The following is a 19,722-nucleotide window of genomic DNA, read 5'->3' on the forward strand; positions in this document are numbered from 1 at the left end:
TGGGAGTGGCTTAGCCAGTCACGTGATGTTCACAAGACTCAATAAAACCCCAGCCAGTTGGCTTCAGGGGATCCACAATGAGGCAGGTGGTTGTGAGCCTGGTGGATGAACTAGTAATGTGTAGTGTAATTGTTAAATCTTTTGCTGATAAACCAACTCGTTCTTAATAGTAATGTGCTGCTATGAATTTTTAAGCAAAGAACCCATGAAGCAAATATATTACAAGGTGAAAAACAGTTGATTAAACTAGCGATTCAGATCTCTCAACAGGAAGTTTACACTAGGGCAGTAAGATGGCTCCTTCTTGCCCGATTTTGATTTAATGAAAATACAGTCCCTGGTATCGACTAGCTCTGTGGGTGCCTGCTGTGAAAATGAGCATCATAGGCAGTCCCTCGGAATCGAGGAAGACTTGCTTCCACTCTAAAAGTGAATTCTTAGGTGACTGAACAGTCCAATACAGGAATTACAGTCTCTGTCACAGATGGGACAGAGTGTCATTGAAGGAAAAGGTGGGTGGCGGGTCTGGTTTGTCGCATGCTCCTTCCGCTGCCTGCACTTGATTTCTGCATGCTCTCGGCGACAAGACTCGAGGTGCTCAGCGTCCTCCCGGGTGCTCTTCCTCCACTTAGGGTGGTCTTTGGCCAGGGACGCCCAGGTGTCGGTGGGGATGTTGCAATTTATCAAGGAGGCTTTGAGGGTGTCCTTAAAACATTTCGTCTGCCCACCTGGGGCTCGCTTGCCGTGTAGGAGTTCCGAGTAGAGTGCTTGCTTTGGGAGACTTGTGTCACGCATGCAGACAATGTGGCCCGCCCAACGGAGCTGGTCGAGTGTGGTCAGTGCTTCAATGCTGGGGATGTTGACGTGTCTGTCCTCCCAGGGGATTTGCAGGATCTTGCGGAGGCATCGTTGGTGGTATTTCTCCAGCTATTTTAAGGTGTCTACTGTATATGATCCACGTCTCTGGGCCATACAGGAGGGCGGGTATCATTACAGCCCTGTAGACCATGAGCTTGGTGCCAGATTTGAGGGCTTGATCTTCGAACACTTTCTTCCTCAGGCAGCTGAAGGCTGCGCTGGAGCACTGGAGGCGGTGTTGAACCTCGTCGTCGATGTCTGTCCTTGCTGATAATAGGTTCCTGAGGTATGGAAAGTGGTCCACGCTGTCCAGGGCCACACCGTGGATCTTGATGACGGGGGGGGGGGGGGGGGGGGGGGGCAGTGCTGTGTGGCGGGGTCAGGTTGGTGGAGGACCTTTGCCTTACAGATGTTTAGTGTAAGGCCCATGGTTTCGTACGCCTCAGTGAAGATGAGCACTGCAGCACTATTAGACCTTTTACATTTAATTAACTTGATGCACCCATTTTATTTTCATTGGTGCTAGTTTCAGTGCAGCAGTTGTGTGTGATTTTGGCATGAAACAGCAAGTAAGTAAGATGGGCCTTTGCCCAATCTTAATATACTGGTCACGTCCCAAAAATAGATATTTGTTAGCAGAGCTCACCCAATGTTTACCCACCACTCAACCATTTTCAACACATTCAGCTCTGGGGCAAAAGACCTATTTCAGTTTAGTCAGGTGGGATTTGGTGATGTTCATCCACAAATAGTGACAACAGATTCAACAGTAACTTTCGAGAGAGAGCTGGATAAATAGGAACATTGGAACAGAAAGAGGCCATTCAGCCCCTCGAGCCTGTTCTGCCATTCAATGAGATCCTGGCTGATCTGGGACCTAACTCCACATACCTGCCTTCGCCCCATGTCCCTTAGTACCTTTGGTTAAAAAAAAATCAATCTCGGACTTAACATTAACAATTGATCTAGGATCAACTGCCGTTTGCGCAAGAGAGTTCCAAACTTCTACCACCATGTGTGTGTAGAAGTGTTTCCTAATTTCACTCCTGAAAGGTCCGGCTCTAATTTTAGACTATGCTCCAGAGTCCTAGACTCCCCAGCCAGCGGGAATAGTTTCTCTCTATCTACCCTGTCTGTTCCCCTTCATATCTTGAAAACTTTGATCAAATCACCCCTTAACCTTCTAAATTCTAGGGAATACAACCCTAATTTGTGTAATCTCTCCTTGTAATTTAACCCCTGGAGTCCAAGTATCATTCTGATAAACCTGCGCTGCACTCCCTCCAAGGCTAATATATCCTTCCTTGAAGGGTAAAAATTTGCAGAGCTATGGGGAAAGAGGTGAGTGAGACTAACTGAATAGCTCTTTCAAAGAATCGGCACAGGCACTTGGGGCCGAATGGCCTCCTTCTGTGCTGTCAGATGGTATGAAATGCACTATTTCTATGGGTGAGTAGGACTCGATAGTGATAAATTGCACTCAAGGTAATCCAGCATTACAATGTCACCAGTCCAATTGAGAAAAACTAAATTAATCAGAGAAGGACAAAGGAAACAATCAGGAATGAAACATTGGAAAATTGGTAGTTAGAACACTAGTTGAATGCAACTTCATATAAAAATGCAGTGTGCTTTTGCAATTTTGGTGTTCATTTTGCTATATTTCCAAATGATTTTATTTTTACTTATGCGTCAAAATTTTGTGCAACAGTCTGCATCAACACTTTGCAGTCATGTTACCATTATGGATTATTCAGAACGTACTGAATGGAAGAGAAACTATGGTGGCTCCTCAGGTGCAAAGTTATTGGATTTCCCCACATGGCTAGACAGGGTTTAAAAATCTTGTGCCAAGCATTTTTTTTATGAGCAATGTAGTTAAAGCTACTACCCGCTAAACAGGTTGGAAATAATAATCAGCTCAGTTCTGATAAGGAGTCCAAAACGAAATGTTAACCTGACAGACTATCTGAAATGTTGCTCAGATGACTTGCTGTGCTTTTCCAGAATGTGTTTTTTTCTTTTTATCTCATCTTTTATATAGAATTGATTTCCCCTTATTACAAAATCACAAAATGAAATATGCAGCACTGTAGATTAGTTACCTCTATAGAAGGAATCTCGACCAATTTATCTACATTCTCCAGGGACAGTGCCACATACCACAGTGTTGCCCTGTTGGTCAGTCGCTTAGCACCTAGAAATGACAGAAAAATATATTTTCTTAATTCAGATCATCTAGAACAACAACATGCATTTATATAGCTCCTTTACGTAAAAAAAAACATCCCAAATCACTTCACAAGAACGTAATCAGACAGAATTTGGCACCGACACATAGGAGATATTGGGACAGATGCCAAAAGTATGGTCAAAGAGGTAGGTTTTAAGGAGTGTTTCAAAGGAAGAAAGAGAGGCGGAGAGGTTTAGGGAGGGAATTCCAGAGTTTAGGGCCTAGGCAGCTAAAGCCATGGCCACCAATGGTGGAGTGAAGGAAATAGCGGAAAAATCGGAAATCTAGAAGGAAGGCTATGTAATATTAGTGATTCTGAGCGGGTAAAGAGCTGTGTGTCCGAATGTGCAAAACTACACAATGGCACCTTTACAACACAATTAGAGTTGACATGTTGCTGGATTAACAGAATATAAAAGTGTTCCCAATTAATTTTACAGAAATGAGACTTGCATCAATAAGAGTGCCTGATCGTGTTTCTCAGAAATTGTACATCACACAGAATGAATTAATTTGAAGTACAGTGACTGCTGTTACATAGGCACATGCAGCAGCTATTCTAATGCGTTAACATTTGTATGAAACCTTGCAACTTTAACAAAGGGCTGAACCGATTTCAAGCAGCCAGGTTAACTACAGGCATTGGGGGTCATTTCATATTAACATATTAACTTGTTGCACTGTTGTGTATGCAATAACTTAATAGACTGAATACTGTAAACTCCAAACAGGTACAAACCTGGCTCTACTTTATTAGGGCCCAAAGTGATTACATTACAAGATGGCTGGCCTTTTATATCTGGGCCGCACACACGTGCGCACAGCCCAATGACCTCCGACAGTGGCGCCACCTGGTGGCTAGTATAACCAACCATACATATATGACATGCACAGCGAGATTTAAAAGCTTCTTCAGTGAATCCAAAACTCTGAGTTGTATCTGGAGACCAATAATTGAGATGTGCCTCAGTGTTCAGGTACAGTGACCGACTTTTGGTTGCTTTATATTACAAACGAGTGTTTAGTGTTGCCAATCCTCCAGGATTGTCCTGGAGTCTCCAGGAATTAAAGATTAAAAATTAAAGATTAATCTCCAGGACACTGCTGCATGCAACCCAGGAGAAAACTCATTAGGGGCATTACAATAACATGGTTTGTTTGATTTTCTTTGAACGCTTTTTGTTGATTGGTTATAAAAATATTGGAGATGGGAAAAAGGCAGTTTCGCTGACAGTCAAGTGCCATCCAATCAGGTAATAAACAGTCTGTTATCTTTCCAATTAGTGCAGGAAGGCGAAGCACCTTAAGGATGGATGTGTCGGGCGACCAATGGCCAGAGTAAGGGGGAGGGGCGGTGCTAGGCAGGGGGTCATGTGATGAAACCTCCAGGAATATGCCCCACCAGAGTTGGCAAGCCTGGGAGTGTTTGATTTGTAAAACTGGCTACACGAATCTAACATCCTTTTGCAACACTAAATGCACCACTGGTTCGTAATTTTAGCTTGAGGTTATTTAAAATCAGACTCCATGCTCTCTTTCACCTCTACATGTTAATCAAACCGCTGTGACTGGGTCCGAACTGAAAATCACGTCTTTAACATACCTAATCTGTGAACGTTAATGAAACACATCTCTGTTGGTGCTTGCTTTGCTGAGTTCGATGTTGAGATTGGTGTTAAAAGCTTCGAGCCTTATCATACCCATTAATTCATCACACAATTTGTTCCCGATTTGAGTAAAGCTGTAAGGTGCCAAGCGGGGATGAGGGAGGGACCAGGATGTTGGGCTAGAACACAGCTGTCTTTGAGCACATCCAAGTTTGTTCATGACTTGGTAAAGCTAGCCAACAAACCAGCATGGCGTTATAGTATTACAACACCATCAATGTTGTGTTGCTATGCAAGCTTATTCATGTCAGCTCAAGCTTGCTTATATAACATCTGTCACTAAACACAAATAACACATATAAACTGTCATTCTAAACCAAATCTATCAATTCCCCTGTTGTAAATTATGCCAAAGGATAAGAACTTTCCTCCTGAAAAACATTCTAAACAAGATGAATTTGAAAATTATTCTGCAAGGCGTTTCTTTCAAAGTAATTTATTATATAAAAAATGAAAGATTAGATATATTTTGCAACCAGCTCATTCACACCAACTCACATGAAGTTGCAAGGCATTAACTACAGAGGTGTAATGAGGTTTGCGTACATGGGGAAGCAAAAGCCTTCTGCTCCCCCACAGCTACCCAACTGGAAACTGCTAGCCGGCATACTACCTCTAAGTTACGGGTACTTCATCCTTGTCCCCAATTCTCTGTCCTCTCCCTTGTATCCGGCCTGCACCATTGCTGCTGATTCACAGGAGCACAACATACAAACATAGAATTACATAGCATGTACATTCAGCCCAACTGGTCCATGCCGGTGTTTATGCTCTACACGAGACTCCTCCCACCGTTTCGCCCTCATGTGCTTAGCTAGCTTCCCCTTAAACGAATCTAAACTATTCGCCTTAACTTATGGTCGGGAGTTCCACCTTCTAACCACTCTTTGGGTAACCAAATTTCTCTTGAATTCTCAATTGAATTTATTAGTGACTATCTTATATTTATGGTCCATCACTTTGGACTCCCCACAAACATCTTCTCTATGCGCACTTTATCAAACCCTTTCATAATCTTGAAGGCCTCTATCAGAACACCCCTCAGTCTGCTCTTTTCTAGAGAAAAGAGCTCCAGGCTGTTCAATCTTTCCTGGTAAGTACAACTTCTCAGTTCTGGTATCATCCTTGTAAATCTTTTTGCACCTACTCCAGTGCCTCTATATCCTTTTTATAATATGGAGACCAGAACTGTGCGCAGTACTCGAAGTGTAGCCTAACCAAGGTTCTATTCTTGTTTAACATAACTTCTCTACTTTTTAATTCTATCCCTCTAGAAATGAATCCTACTGCTTTGCTGCCTTTTTATGGCCTTATTAACCTGCATTGCTAGTGATTTATGTATCTGCATCCACAGATCCCTTTGCTCCTCTCCCCCATTTAGACTCTTGTTTTTCAAGGAGTGTGTGATCTCCTTATCAATAATAAGGAATATCTCTCCCCTTTACTGTTTTGGGTACTGTTTGAAAGTACTGGTGAGAAATCACGTCTTCTATTACTATATTCATTCTGCTCAATGATTATTAAAAGATAGAAAAAAATACCCACACAAAAATAAAGATTAATTAATAGTTTTGCCCCTGAATATGGTCCGTCAGCACGTTATTTTCTGCCAGTTTTGGAAAGGTTATGAATTATAGGGACAACCCACATGGACTCCGGTGTACATACCACCAGTAAAAGGGCTTGTTGTTCACGCTGAGTATGCCACATCCTAGATACTTTGTGGTTAAGGTCAAGTTTCAGTCCATAAGAAACACACAATCAGCTACGAAAGCTGGCTTAATACGAGCACAAAATGAAACTATGTGGAGATGGGAATCGTAACGCCCGAATGTGCATACATTGGGATCGAGTTAGCACTCCAAGTGCGGAGCTTCTCGTGTTAGGAGCCAATATTAGAAATGGAGAATTCAGAAATGGAGGTCAACCTGACTGATTTGTAGCTATGTATTTCTGTCCAATTATTTTACAGGACAGAAAATCATGCTGGTCATAGTCGAGTGCACTGACCGCCACGCCTGAAATCTTGATAGATGGTCCTGCCACATCAGAAGGACTAAATTGTAAATTGTATCCATTATCTGGTCCCCATACAGTTATTGCCTTGGATTTCAATTGCTGCTTCTCTTAAAAACCATGGGCTAGAAATTCTGTGGGATAGAGCCCCTCGCGAGGATCAGAACAGGGGCGCGGAAGGGTTTGCAGCCGCGAGCTACGGCATTCGCGGCGCTCGGCAATTTCAGTGTGCCGGTACCGGTGGCGTTGAGGAGTATCGCCTGGGAGGGTTGCCCCGGTGTGCAACGCCACCAGTATTAACACGGATGCAACATTTGGTTTGCGCTGCAACGGTAGCGTCCCGCAGTGGCAGCGCCAGAGAAAGCTGGCGCGCGGAGCTGTCCCGGCGGGGCTAAGGGAAGGAATGACTGCGTGAGGTAAGCGGGATTGTTGCGATTTAACTTTATTTGAGGTGAGTAATGAATCAGGAATGTTTTTTGTTCTGATACTTTTTTTTCCAGGGAGGCCTCTCTTGGGGCACTATGAAGCCGGCTCCTTAGCAACGGATATTCTTAGCTCACCCGGCCTAGCGCCCTAAGAGAAGTGTGGAACAGTTCCCTTCGCGCTCCACTCCACTCTCAGGACGCACCAACTGAATTTTGTGGCTTCCGTCGCAGACCATTTTCCGGCGCTAAATTTACCGTCTGCCCGACATTAACGCCTTAAAAGCCCTCCAACTGAATTTCCAGCCCTAGGTGTTGGATCGTAAGCACTGAGCATTCTTGCACAAACCAACCAAATGTTCATGTGCAGTTCCACCAGGTACTGTGTCATCAGATCATTTCAACACTTTACATTCTTGGCGGCTTTATGCCGAGATAACTGAAAATGTTACCACAGGTCAGGGAACATCAAACTGTGAATGAAGCACTAAAAGACACAAATTAACTTGAAATGATTGAACACAGATATTATGTGTAATCTCGACAAGACAAAGTTATCAGATTTAGTGAAGCAAAACATTTTTGATCGTTTCGGATTATTCCAGTAAAAGTGCTTATAATGCAGCCAAATTAAAAATGATTCTCTAGAGTGGATAACAATTCTGGAGTCATTTATGATGATTCATTGGTGGTCACTTTCATAGTTGTAGCACTTGTTTCAATTCCAATGCTCCCACCTTGATCAGACCCCATCTAGGAGTACTGTGTTCAGTTTTAGGCATCGAACCTTAGGAAAGATATATTGGGCTTGCAGCGGTTACAGCGTAGATTCACCAGAATGAGACCGGTGCTTAATGTGGAGAGGTTGCTTAAACTTGGTTTTTATTCTCTTGGGTTGAGCGAGGATCTAAATGAGGTGTTTAAAATTCTGAAATGATTTGATAGGGTAGCTACACAGAAACCATTTCCTCTGGTGGGGGAATCCAGAACAAGGGGAACACAATCTTAAAATTAGCGCGAGGTCATTCAGGAGTGCAATCAGAAGCACTGTTCCGCACAAAGGGTAGTGGAAATCTCTAACTCACTCCCCCAAAGGCTATGGATGCTGGGTCAAATTACAAGGCACAAGTTAGGAGATGAGTGCAGCTCCAACAACACTCAAGAAGCTCAACACCATCCAAGACAAAGCAGCCCGCTTGATCGGCACCCTATCCACTGCCTTAAACATTCACACCCTCACAGTGTGTACCAGCTACAAGATGCACTGCAGCAACTCGCCAAGGCGCCTTCAGCAGCATCACCCAAACCCGCAACCTCTACCACCTAGAAGGACAAGGGCAGCAGGCACATGGGAACACCACTACCTGAAAGTTCCCCTCCAAGTCACACACCATCCTGACTTGAAAGTATATCACCACACTTTCACCGTCGCTGGGTCAAAATCCTGGATCTCCCTCCCTAACAGCACTGTGGGAGTACCTTCACCACACGGACTGCAGCGGTTCAAGACGGCGGCTCATCACCATCTTCTCAAGGGCAATTAAGGATGGGCAATAAATGCCGACCTTGCCAGCGTCGCCCACATCCCATGAACGAATTTTAAAAAAATTAAATTTTCAAGATTGAGATTGGCATATGTTTAATAGATAGCAGTTATCAAGGGCTATGGAGCAAAGGTGGGTAAATGGAGTTGAGGTACAGATCAGGCATTATCTGGTGGAATGTCAGAACAGACTCTAGCGGCTGAATGGTCTCGTCCTGCTCCTAGTGTTGTAGAACAAAGGGACATGAAGCACCTGTCATCCACTCGCTGTCACCTCACAATGGCAGACACAGGACTTGCATTTGAGCCCTGAGCCCATATCCCAGTTGTCAAGCTGTTCTTCACCCCATTACCACTCTGGCCTCTCTCTGTTGAGCCTTCTACACTGTTCCAATAAAGCTCAATGCAAGTTTGAGGAACACCACCTCATTTTTCTACCCCTTTAGTTATTCTCACACTCTGTGATCTTGTAAATGCCTTTTATTTCTTTGATTTCTCTCTTTATGCCTCCTTTTATCTCCTACGCATATCATTTTTGCTATATAACCATCTCCTGTACTCCGCCTAAGCACGTCACATAATAGGTCATTTCTTTCTGTGCTTGTGGTCATTCTATGTCTTCTTTTCCCCCCATTTTCTGTTCCTTTTTAAATGCTGTTGATCTGTAATATCTACAAGTTCGGAGGAAGGGTCCTGTACCCAAAACATTGACAAACTTTGGTTCTCTGGTAGTGCCGAGTGTCTCCAGTGCTTTCGGTTTTCGTTTCAGATTTGCAGTATTTTGCATTTTAGTCAACTCTGTCATTTATTGCAGGATGTCTCAAAAACAAATTGAGTTGGTTTGAAAATAAAGGAGACATTTCCTCTCTGAATTCGTAAGACTATTTCTTGAAGATTATCACTTTGCGGTTTATGCCTGTCACCTCATCCCTGATCACTTGATCACTGTCATTATAGGAGGTACATAATAAGTCACTTGATGTTATGTGACCATTGACACTTCCTTTGATGCTGTAGGCGACTTAACAAAGCATCTTATGTTTATGGAGCAACCCGAAACATTGAGGTGCAGCTCCAATAATTCTTGCATTACTGACCCAAATATGGAGGGCTGGTGCAGTTCCTATTGCACCGACCCAGCAATGATCTTGCATACGCACCAAAATATTCACCATCTGCTGTAATTTATATTCCTGACCCTTTATATTCGAGGCGTTCAATCCGTGGTCTGTCTCTGCCACCTTTGCTGATTTCAGCCTAGGCCAGTGGTGGGGTGCTACAATGGGCCTCAGCACACCTGGACTAGGGAGGGTGAGGGAATTCAGCCATGGTTGCTATTCTTAACCATTTCCCAGTGACCCGCTGCAGGAAAATTTCCATGTGTAGATTTTGGGCGTGGACAGTAGCAGGCATAGCTGTTATGGCTCAAAATGGTTAAATATCCGACTGACATCCATTGCCATGAAAGAAGGCCACTCGAGTGTGATAATGCAAGACAGCCAGGACCCATTAAATCGTACCACGGGGTGGATGGGACTGCAGCCCCAGACCCACCAAAGAACTTCGGCCCACCCAATAAATGTAGGAAAAAAAAATATAAGGCCTCCCAAATAGGCTGAATAGAATAGATAGACAGGAAAAACAAGACCGAGGAAAATATTATTTATTGGCCTAACGTGTACATCCTATTTTTGCAGAGACAAGATCTTTGCTATCTATCTGTGTTATTATTTAACTGTGTTATTATATAATATATTTAATATAATTTGCATATATGTATAGGAATCTAGTATTGCAATGTTACCAGAACCAGAATATATACCTACTTGATATAGAATATATGCTTTCATTGTTGAATATACTGGCCTATGTTTTCATACCCAGAATCAGAACCATATACATAATGTAATGAACATGAACAAACATAACTAGAGGCCCATTTGAATCAGTTTGCCCCAGGCCAATCAGGCCCTTAATCCGGCCCTGATCGTACCCCAGCATGAGTTCAGGTTTTCAGCATAGGAAGGGAGAAATGTTTCTATTAATAATGCATGCTAGATCAAAGGGGACAAAATTGGACCCCACCATGCCTGGTTTACAGACACAGAATGGGGGCAAAGAGCAGTGATGTACGGGGCTATGTCCCAAGCCCGAACTACACCTGAAGTACATTCGACATCATGTTTGCTCGGGAGATATGCAAGGATCCCTGGCAAACGCCCGTTTCAAGTTAGGTCCTTCCTTAGCATAAGCAAGGGGCCCAATGCCTACTTCGCAACCCTGATCCGAAATTCAGCTGGACTGAGAGTAGTATGCAGCTTGTCGGAATTATGATGATGTGCCTCGAGACCTGATTCCGAACGAGCCTCGGGCCTACGGTTTCTGATGAGATCGACGACCATTTTGTGCCCAAAAACGAGCCTGGGTCTAAACAAATTTACTCCCTATAAAGATTTCAGTGGGCTCTTCAACACAGTGAATTCATGGAGTTGCTTTTCCTACACAAACCAAAACAAGAATTGAATACAGAACTGAAATACACTCAATAAGCCATATTAGAAACCAATGCCTATATCCAAGGGCAGACAAAGTGGCAATCACTTATTTTAGAAATATTAATCATTGTCGGTAAATTACCACTGCTTTATGACTGGTAAATGTAACTCTAAGGAGAAAGGTCAAGTTGAATGTTCCCGAAATAATGAATATTTTGTGTCAGACGTACTTCGGCAGGAGTTCATTACCATTACAGCCCAGGATGAAAAACAACAGCTATTGTCAATTTATTTGCTTAATTTTATGCAACGGTGTAAACTCTATGTGTTATCACGCTGCTGTGTGCAATTAATACTGAATGATAATTATTAAATTTTTGATTGCACTCGTGGCTAATTTCCTGAGCAATGCTTTACTCGGGTAATGCGTTTTACAAGACTACAGATGGCAACTGAGAAATGGGAACAAAACACCATACGCTTGCTTATTTTCCCTCTATTTTTGCCTTGTGTGTTCTCACAGATGTTCGTCGCAGGTGAAAAGATGTGAATAGGTTTTAGACAAGCCTGTCAACATCTTCATCTGTAACTGTTTGCATATTTTAATTGGGCTAATAAAGATGGTGTCATTGGGGCAACCCAATACCAGACAGAAACCATCACAAGTGCCCCTTAACAAGTGCCGCTGACCTACATTGGCTCTCGGTTAAGCAACGCCTTGATTTCAAAATTCTCATCCTTGTTTTGATATGGTGATTAATCATACCTACAGTTTCCTAATTTTTAATACCATCAGTATTCAGGACTTTCCCATTGCTGTCAATCATAAGCGTAGTGCTGGTGTATTATGCACCCCTCTCCCACACCAAAATGTGGCATTCTTCATTTGACTCAAAAGCGAGGCAGCCTTAACTGCATTCTGCCAGTTTTAATGCACTCATTGCTTGCACCGTGATACTGGTGCTTTCTGGAAGCTTTGCCCACAGAGTGCTTACACAAAGGTAGACTCTTCGCGTTTCAGTCTGTTACATGGTTAAGCTTCTTCATTCAGCTGACAGGGTGACAGCTCTTGAAAGTCCAATAAGTTCACACGCAGGCTTCTCAAAGGGACATACAACCAATGAAAAATGCTGAAAACAAATTAAACAGGGCAGTAAGTTGCGCACCCCTATTTTCATTGTGCTACAATCCTGTCCCTGCCCAAAAACAGCTATAAAAATCACCCCTCCCCTGTATCTAGTACTCTGTTCCTACCATTGTAAGAAAAGAAAATGGCAGCTGAAAAGATTTTTGTCTTTAAATGGTTTGGAGATATTTCCCGACAGCTGATTCTGGAGCGAATATTAGAGAGAAAATGTTGGAACTGCAGAGTAGATATACAGGGATAGATTCCAGTTAATAAGTTCAATACTTATGCAACAAAGTAGGCAACACAATTTTATTAGGGTGGGGAAATGATCTGCTATCCTAACCATGCAAAGATTTGAGTACCTTGAGCATACTCGGGAATGATTTCCTCTGTGCGTTGTGTAGTGGAATCAGAAAGACGTTGGCATAGAAATTGGGGGCGCAAACAACTTTTCGCCCGGATGCGGCACCGCCAACGACTCCTGTTAAATTATGCAGGAGTTTATCGGCGGCGATAACCCGTAGTGCCCCGCTCCGCTGCGCCAGCGATGACAACTTCATCACTGTGCGCTGCGCCCTGTTATCGCCCCGGACCCTAAATTGGGTATCGCACCACCCCCCGAAGCTGCGCCGGATGATGTCAGCGACAGCTTCAGGGGACGTAAACCGGGCGGGCGGGCGGCCGCTCGCGGGGCGTTACTGAAAGGGGAAATATAGAAAATAGGAGTAGTAGGCCATTCAGCCCTTCGAGCCTGCCCCACCATTCAATATGATCATGGCTGATCCTCTATCTCAACACCATATTCCCGCTTTCTCCCCATACCCCTTGATGCCTTTTGTTTCTAGAAATCTATCTATCTCCCTCTTAAATATATTCAGTGACTTGGCCTCCACAGCTTCTGTGGTAGAGAATTCCACAGGTTCATCACCCTCTGAGTGAAAAAGTTTCTCCTCAGCTCGGTCCTAAATTTCCTACCCCGTATCCTGAGACTGTGACCCCTTGATCGAGACTTCCCAGCCAGGGGAAACATCCTTCCCGCATCCAGTCTGTCCAACCCATCAGAATTTTATACGTTTTAATGAGCTCCCCTCTCATTCTTCTAGTGAATACAGGCCTAGTCGACCCAATCTCTCCTCATATGGCAGTCCTGCCATCCCAGGAATCAGTCTGGCGATGTCAGCCATTGAAAATAAAAACCTGCCAACTTTCCAGGGGGCCCATTCCATCCCAGCAGAGTTTGCAGCTTTGGCCCGGCCCTTTAATGAAGGGAAAAGCCCCTCCAACGCGGCAACGCTACACGACCCAGTGTATAGCGCTGCGCCCCGCTCCAGAAAGGCTCCACTTCCTCTCAGGGACGGTAACCCAAATTTAGTGAGCGCCTGCCTAAAATGTCCCGCCTTCCGGATGTTACCGCCCCCAAACGGGCGCAACGGAATATCCCCCCCGTTCTCTGCAACGAGGTTTACATTCTCACTTTGCATAGCCCACAGAGAATATCTTCCCCATTGTAATACACAAAACTTTTTTGAATATAAAATATTTCTTAATTCTTCCTGACACATCATTGTAATAAAGATGCTACTGTTATTATACCTAAAGGACAAAATTATAATTTAGATAAATCTGTCGACATCACTTTTCCACAAAATGATCCAGGCTCCCAGATGTATGAAAAGATTAATCATTTCAAAAAAAGTTGTTGCAATTATTTTATTCAGATATATTTTTCATAACATTTTAGCGATGTGTTTGTGCAACACAGTCATACATCTCAATACAACGGTCAGAATAGATGACAAAAATGAAATAGGGTCTCTTTCGATGTCTAACCCCTCCCTCACATTTCATATTTATATATACAAATTTAATCTACGGTCTGATCTATGGCAATCTGTTCTAATTATTCACTGAACTTTGCTAGAACACAACCCTTTCTCCATCTTAAAAAGCATTTAAAATGCATAAAGGAAATAGAATGCTAAGAGGTTTTGTAAACCATTTCTCATTTCTGGACTACCACAAAATAATAATTACATGCAGCTAAAAATGTACAGGGTCTTGACTCAAACTGAATCTGACAGTATGCTTTTGGGAACAAGATTTGCATCACACCCAACCAAAACAATCCTGACAGGACGGTCTCTATAGCAACGATATGGAAATGTTGCGTGTCTCTTTTCTAGACCAACATCCAGCTAACCAAAAGTCGCTCTCGCCCTTAATTTTCTTTTGATTAAACACAAATTTAAAAAGTACTCAAGGTGCAGTCACTCGCCACCAAAATATCCCGTTTATTCTCACATAAAAAAAAAAATCACAAACACAACTCAAATAGACTGGGAAATACAATGGGTGAGTGAAGGGGGGTTGCAGAAATGTGCTGTGCCCATTCAGTATATTTCGGTCTCCTTCACAGAATACAACGCCGCCCCAGAAACCTGAGGCTAATTGGAAATGACATCAACTAATAAATTCTGCTCCGATTGTTTGCTGTTGTCAGATGCTGTAAAATATGGCTTTAAGAGAAGTGCTCAGGAAAATCTGCCTTTGTTTTACAATTCCCCTCTCTTTCCCTACCGCATGCCTCAGACCCCAGCCCCACATCCCCCACCCCACTACAAGTGTCAGCTTGGCATCAGTGGTAGAACTCTTGCCTGAGTGCTTGGGTTCAAGACTTAATCCAGGGCTTGAGCACATAATCTAACCTAATACTCCACTGCAGTACTATCATCTTTCGGTAAGATGTTAAACCAAGACCGTGAAAGATCTCATGGTGCTATTCAAATTAGAGCAAGGAATTCTCCCGGAGTCTTAGTAACTCGGTAACTTGGTAACAATAGTAATTACACTTGTGGCACTATATAAATGCAAGTTCTTTATTCTTAACTCTCCTACTGCCACTCAGTCTGTTCTCTCAGATATGAAGCACCTTGGGATGACTTACAATATACAAATACAAGTTGTTCTTGTAATACAAAGCATAAAGGAAATGGGTCGTTGCAATGTTGTCACTCCTATAGTTAAAAAAGCTGAGAATGATAATGAATCAAGTTTACCTTTATAAATCATTAGTTAGACCTCAGCTGGAGTATTGTGTTAAGGGGAGATTTAATAGGGGTGTTTAAAATGATGAGGGATTTTGATAGAGTAGAGAGGGAGAATCTGTTTCCATTGGCAGGAGGATCGGTAACCAAAGGACACAGATTTAAAATAATTGGCAAAAAAGTCAGGAGGAGATGAGAAAGAAAAGACAGACTTGCATTTATATAGCGCCTTTCATGACCACCAAACGCCTCAAAACGCTTTAAATCCAATGCAGTGCAGTCACTGTTGTAATGTGAGAATCGCGGAAGCCAACTTGCACACAGCAAGCTCCCACAAACAGCAATGTGATAACGACCAGATAATGTGTTTTTGTTATGTTGATTGAGGGATAAATATTGACCAGGACACCGGGGATAACTCCCCTGCTCTTCTTCAAAATAGTGCCATGGGATCTTTTACATTCACCTGAGAGGGCAGACAGGGTCTCGATTTAACATCTCATCTGAAAGACGGCAATCCGACAGTGCAGCGCTCCCTCAGCACTGCACTGGAGTGTCAGCCTAGACTTATGTGGTCAAGTCTCTGGAGTAGGACTTAATGAGGAGAAACCTTTTCACTCATTAAGTTATGATGATCTGGAATGCACTGCCTGAAAAGGTGGTGGAAGCAAATTCAATACTAACTTTCAAAAGAGAATTGTATATATACTTAAAGAGGAAAAAGTCGCAGGGCAATGGCGAAAGAAGAGGAGTGAGACTAATTGGTAGCTAAATGATTGCCTTCTGTGCTGCATGATTCAATGCGCTGGAGAAGTTCCACCAGTGCTGCCTCCGCAAGATCCTGCAAATCCACTGGGATGCACCAACGTCAGTGTTCTCGCTCAGGCCAACATCCCCAGCATCGAAGCACTGACCACACTCGACCAGCTCTGCTGGGCGGGCCACATCGTTCACATGCCTGACACAAAACTTCCAAAGCAAGTGCTCTATTTGGAACTCCTACACAGCAAACGTGCCCCAGGAGGGCAGAGGAAACGTTTCAAGGACACCCTCAAAGCCTCCTTGATAAAGTGCAACATCCCCAGACCGCCCTAAGTGGAGGAAGAGCATCCGGGAGGGTGTTGAGCACCTCGAGTCTCGTCGTTGAGAGCATGCAAAAATCAAGCGCAGACAGCAGAAGGAGAGTGCGGCAAACCAGGCTCTCCATCCACCCTTTCCTCCAACGACCGTCTGTCCCATCTATGACAGAGACTGTAATTCCCATGTTGGACTGTACAGTCACCGGAGAACTCACTTTTAGAGTGGAAGCAAGTCTTCCTCAATTTCGAGGGACTGCCTATGATGATGATGATTCAACGATTCCAAGTTATTTAATCGAAAGAATGTTGACAACTATACCCAGGATAATTTAAAAGTACAAACCTCACCTTTTCTGATTGACAATTTTAGTAATAATTGACTTCAAGATCCTCATCCTCCTGTTCCAATCCCTTCACAGCTTTCTGATTGACAATTTTAGTAATAATTGACTTCAAGATCCTCATCCTCCTGTTCCAATCCCTTCACAGCTTTCCCCAAACTATCTTAATGATCTTCTCTCGCCAAAACTCCCTGCACACACCCTCTGCACTCCTTGCGATCACTACTTGTTGCTCACTCCACCACTGGAGGCCTGCCTTTCCGTCATTACAAGCTCTGCCCTCAGGAATTTTTGGCCAAAACCTCTGCCTTGCTGCCTTCCTCCTTCCCTACCTATCTTCAGAAGCCTCCTAAAACCTTTTTTCTTGTTTCTCAACACCACCACCCCCATCCCCTCCCCGCAAAAATGTTTCCCCCATTTCTACCTCATTTACGTTGGTGCTATAAAATGCCAGTTGCTGCAATAAATAAAGAAAATTAGATTTTAGTGGAATGAAGCGATTTTTTTTTTAGGGCCTATTCTCTCTCCTGTCTCTGCTGGAGGTGCTTACTTCAGCCGGGGTACCTCATCTATTTGGTATCGACAGTGAGAATCGTGAGGCTATTCAACTACAGAAGGAATTCGATCTCGCCCACATCATATTTCATCTGTACGAACGCCGCCAGATACTTTTCAAAGGTGACAATGTTCAATGTCAAGATGTAGACAATGTTCCATTTTCAGTTGTTTTATATAAATGGTACTGCATGTACAATACTTGACACATTAATGACCTACCTCAGAGACTGAGATAGCATGCCAAGGAGAGAGAGGAAATCCTGACTCAGAGACTGAAGCAGAGTAAATGAGCATGGCTGATTCATGGATTGGGTCAAAGTGTACAAGCAAACCTGACATAAGTTACGTGATTAACTGCAGGAGCCAAACTGACTCAATATTTCAATGTGTTGTACCGGGGCCAGCAGTAGAGATTTTACGATCTTAATATGCCTGTGGAAAGAAGGTGTATTGCTTGGAGTCATCACTCAATTTCCAGTAAATGTATAAATGACACAGCCCCTTTCTAATTTAACTTGGCCCATTTCTGTTAAGTCACCATGTCACCTCATTTTATCATCCCAAAAACAGAATGCTGCATAGTTTCCAAACACAGACATTTCAAATAGGTGAAAGTATGCGTTAGTAGCCTATTATTTGATTATCATCAAAGGCAGTCCCTCGGAATCGAGGAAGACTTGCTTCCATTCCTAAAGTGAGTTCTTTGGTGGCTGAACAGTCCAATACAAGAGCCAGACTCTGTCATAGATGGGACAGACATTCGCCGAGGGAAGGGGTGTGTGGAACTGGTTTGCCGCACGCTCCTTCCGCTGTCTGCGCCTGACCTCTTCACGCTCTCGGCGTTGAGATTCGAAGAGTTCAACGCCCTCCCCGGAAGCACTTTCTCCACCTAGGGCGGTCTTTGGCCAGGGTCTCCCAGGCGTCAGTGGTGATGTCGTACTTCACCAGGGAGGCTTTGAGGGTGTCCTTGTAACGTTTCTGCTGCCTACCTTTGGCTCGTTTGCCATGAAGGAGCTCCGCATGGAACATTTGCTTAGGGACTCTCGTGTCTGGCATGCGAACCATGTGGCTCAAGTCGCTGGAGATATATCACCAACGATGTCTCCGCAAGATCCTGCAAATCTCCTGGGAGGACAGATGCACCAACATTAGTGTCCTCATTCAGGCTAACATCCCCAGCATTGGAAGCATAATTTGATGCTTGGTCTTTCTTTCACACTAGCATTTCTACCAGAACCTTTCTTGTTTATTTTCAATTGGTCATTGCTCTTGTAAAGTTTCCTCTCTTGATCTTGCCGAGTTCCAAACATGTTATCCTACAGGCTCTCTCGCCTCCATATCTTCATCACACCATTTCCTTTCCCAGGACCTCAAAATAGCAGGATTCCTCATCTTCCTTAATCTTCCCTTCCTCGAAAACTCAACAGGATTTGAAAATTGAAGCTTGCTGTCACCTAAATATTACTTCCTGCTTTATTCTCCTGTCCCACTCTATTCAACCTTTCTCAATAAAAATATAATAATCTATTCTATTCTCATGATGCAAAAAGGTATACTCTAATCACAAACCCTGAAAGTTCTCTATATTTCCAGAGTGTACAATTCCAGTACAAGCTTTCAACAATCAACATGAACCCATGTAAATTTAATCTACAATAGTGATTACACAATTTTCTGATTGATTCTAGAAGAAGAATCATTAAAGAGGTTCCTGCCACTCATCCATTTTGTGCCATGCCAATGAGCTCTTGTATATGTTCATCAGCAGTCTCTGCCTTACTCCTTGTACTGCCCCATGCTCACACAGACACCAGCGGCAGTCATATACCAGGGGACTAAATGGGCCCTGTAATATATGTATGCCTGAGTTTACCTGCCACCCAGGTCATCAGCCTTCGGTAACGGGTATTGATCCTGTTTCGAAACTCGGTTGATCATAACCTTGTAGTTTCCACAAATCCTGACAGTGCCATAATTGTTCAACACGGGAACAAAGGGACTGGCCCATTCGTTAAGTTCGACTGGTGATATGACCCCTTCACGCTGGAGTCTGACCAGTTCGATTTCGACTTTCTCCCTCATCATGTACGGAACCGCCCGAGCTTTATGATGGTTTTGCATCCAAGTCCACGTGGATCTGCACCTTGGCTCCCGTGAATTTGCCGATGCCTGGCTCAAACAGCGAGGGGAACTTGCTCAGCACTTGAGCACATGGAGTATCCTCCTCCAACGACAATGCTTTGATATCGTTCCAATTCCATTTGATTTTTTCTAGCCAATTCCTGCCAAACAACGTTGGACCTGGAACAATCCATAACGGAGATCATGAACTGCACC

General features: G+C 43.5%; 1 protein-coding gene across 3 annotated transcripts in view; it reads right to left on the minus strand.

The window, feature by feature from the left end:
- Positions 1 to 19,722, minus strand: part of acot7 (acyl-CoA thioesterase 7) — a 273,074-nt gene that overhangs the window by 153,512 nt on the left and 99,840 nt on the right. For all 3 annotated transcript variants that reach the window (XM_070861014.1, XM_070861013.1, XM_070861015.1), the window contains exon 4: positions 2,964 to 3,055. In XM_070861014.1, the coding sequence (XP_070717115.1) occupies positions 2,964 to 3,055 (92 nt within the window). The remainder of the gene's footprint in view (positions 1 to 2,963; positions 3,056 to 19,722) is intronic.

Source organism: Pristiophorus japonicus, chromosome 18, assembly GCF_044704955.1.
Source record: "Pristiophorus japonicus isolate sPriJap1 chromosome 18, sPriJap1.hap1, whole genome shotgun sequence".
Lineage (NCBI taxonomy): Eukaryota > Metazoa > Chordata > Chondrichthyes > Pristiophoridae > Pristiophorus > Pristiophorus japonicus.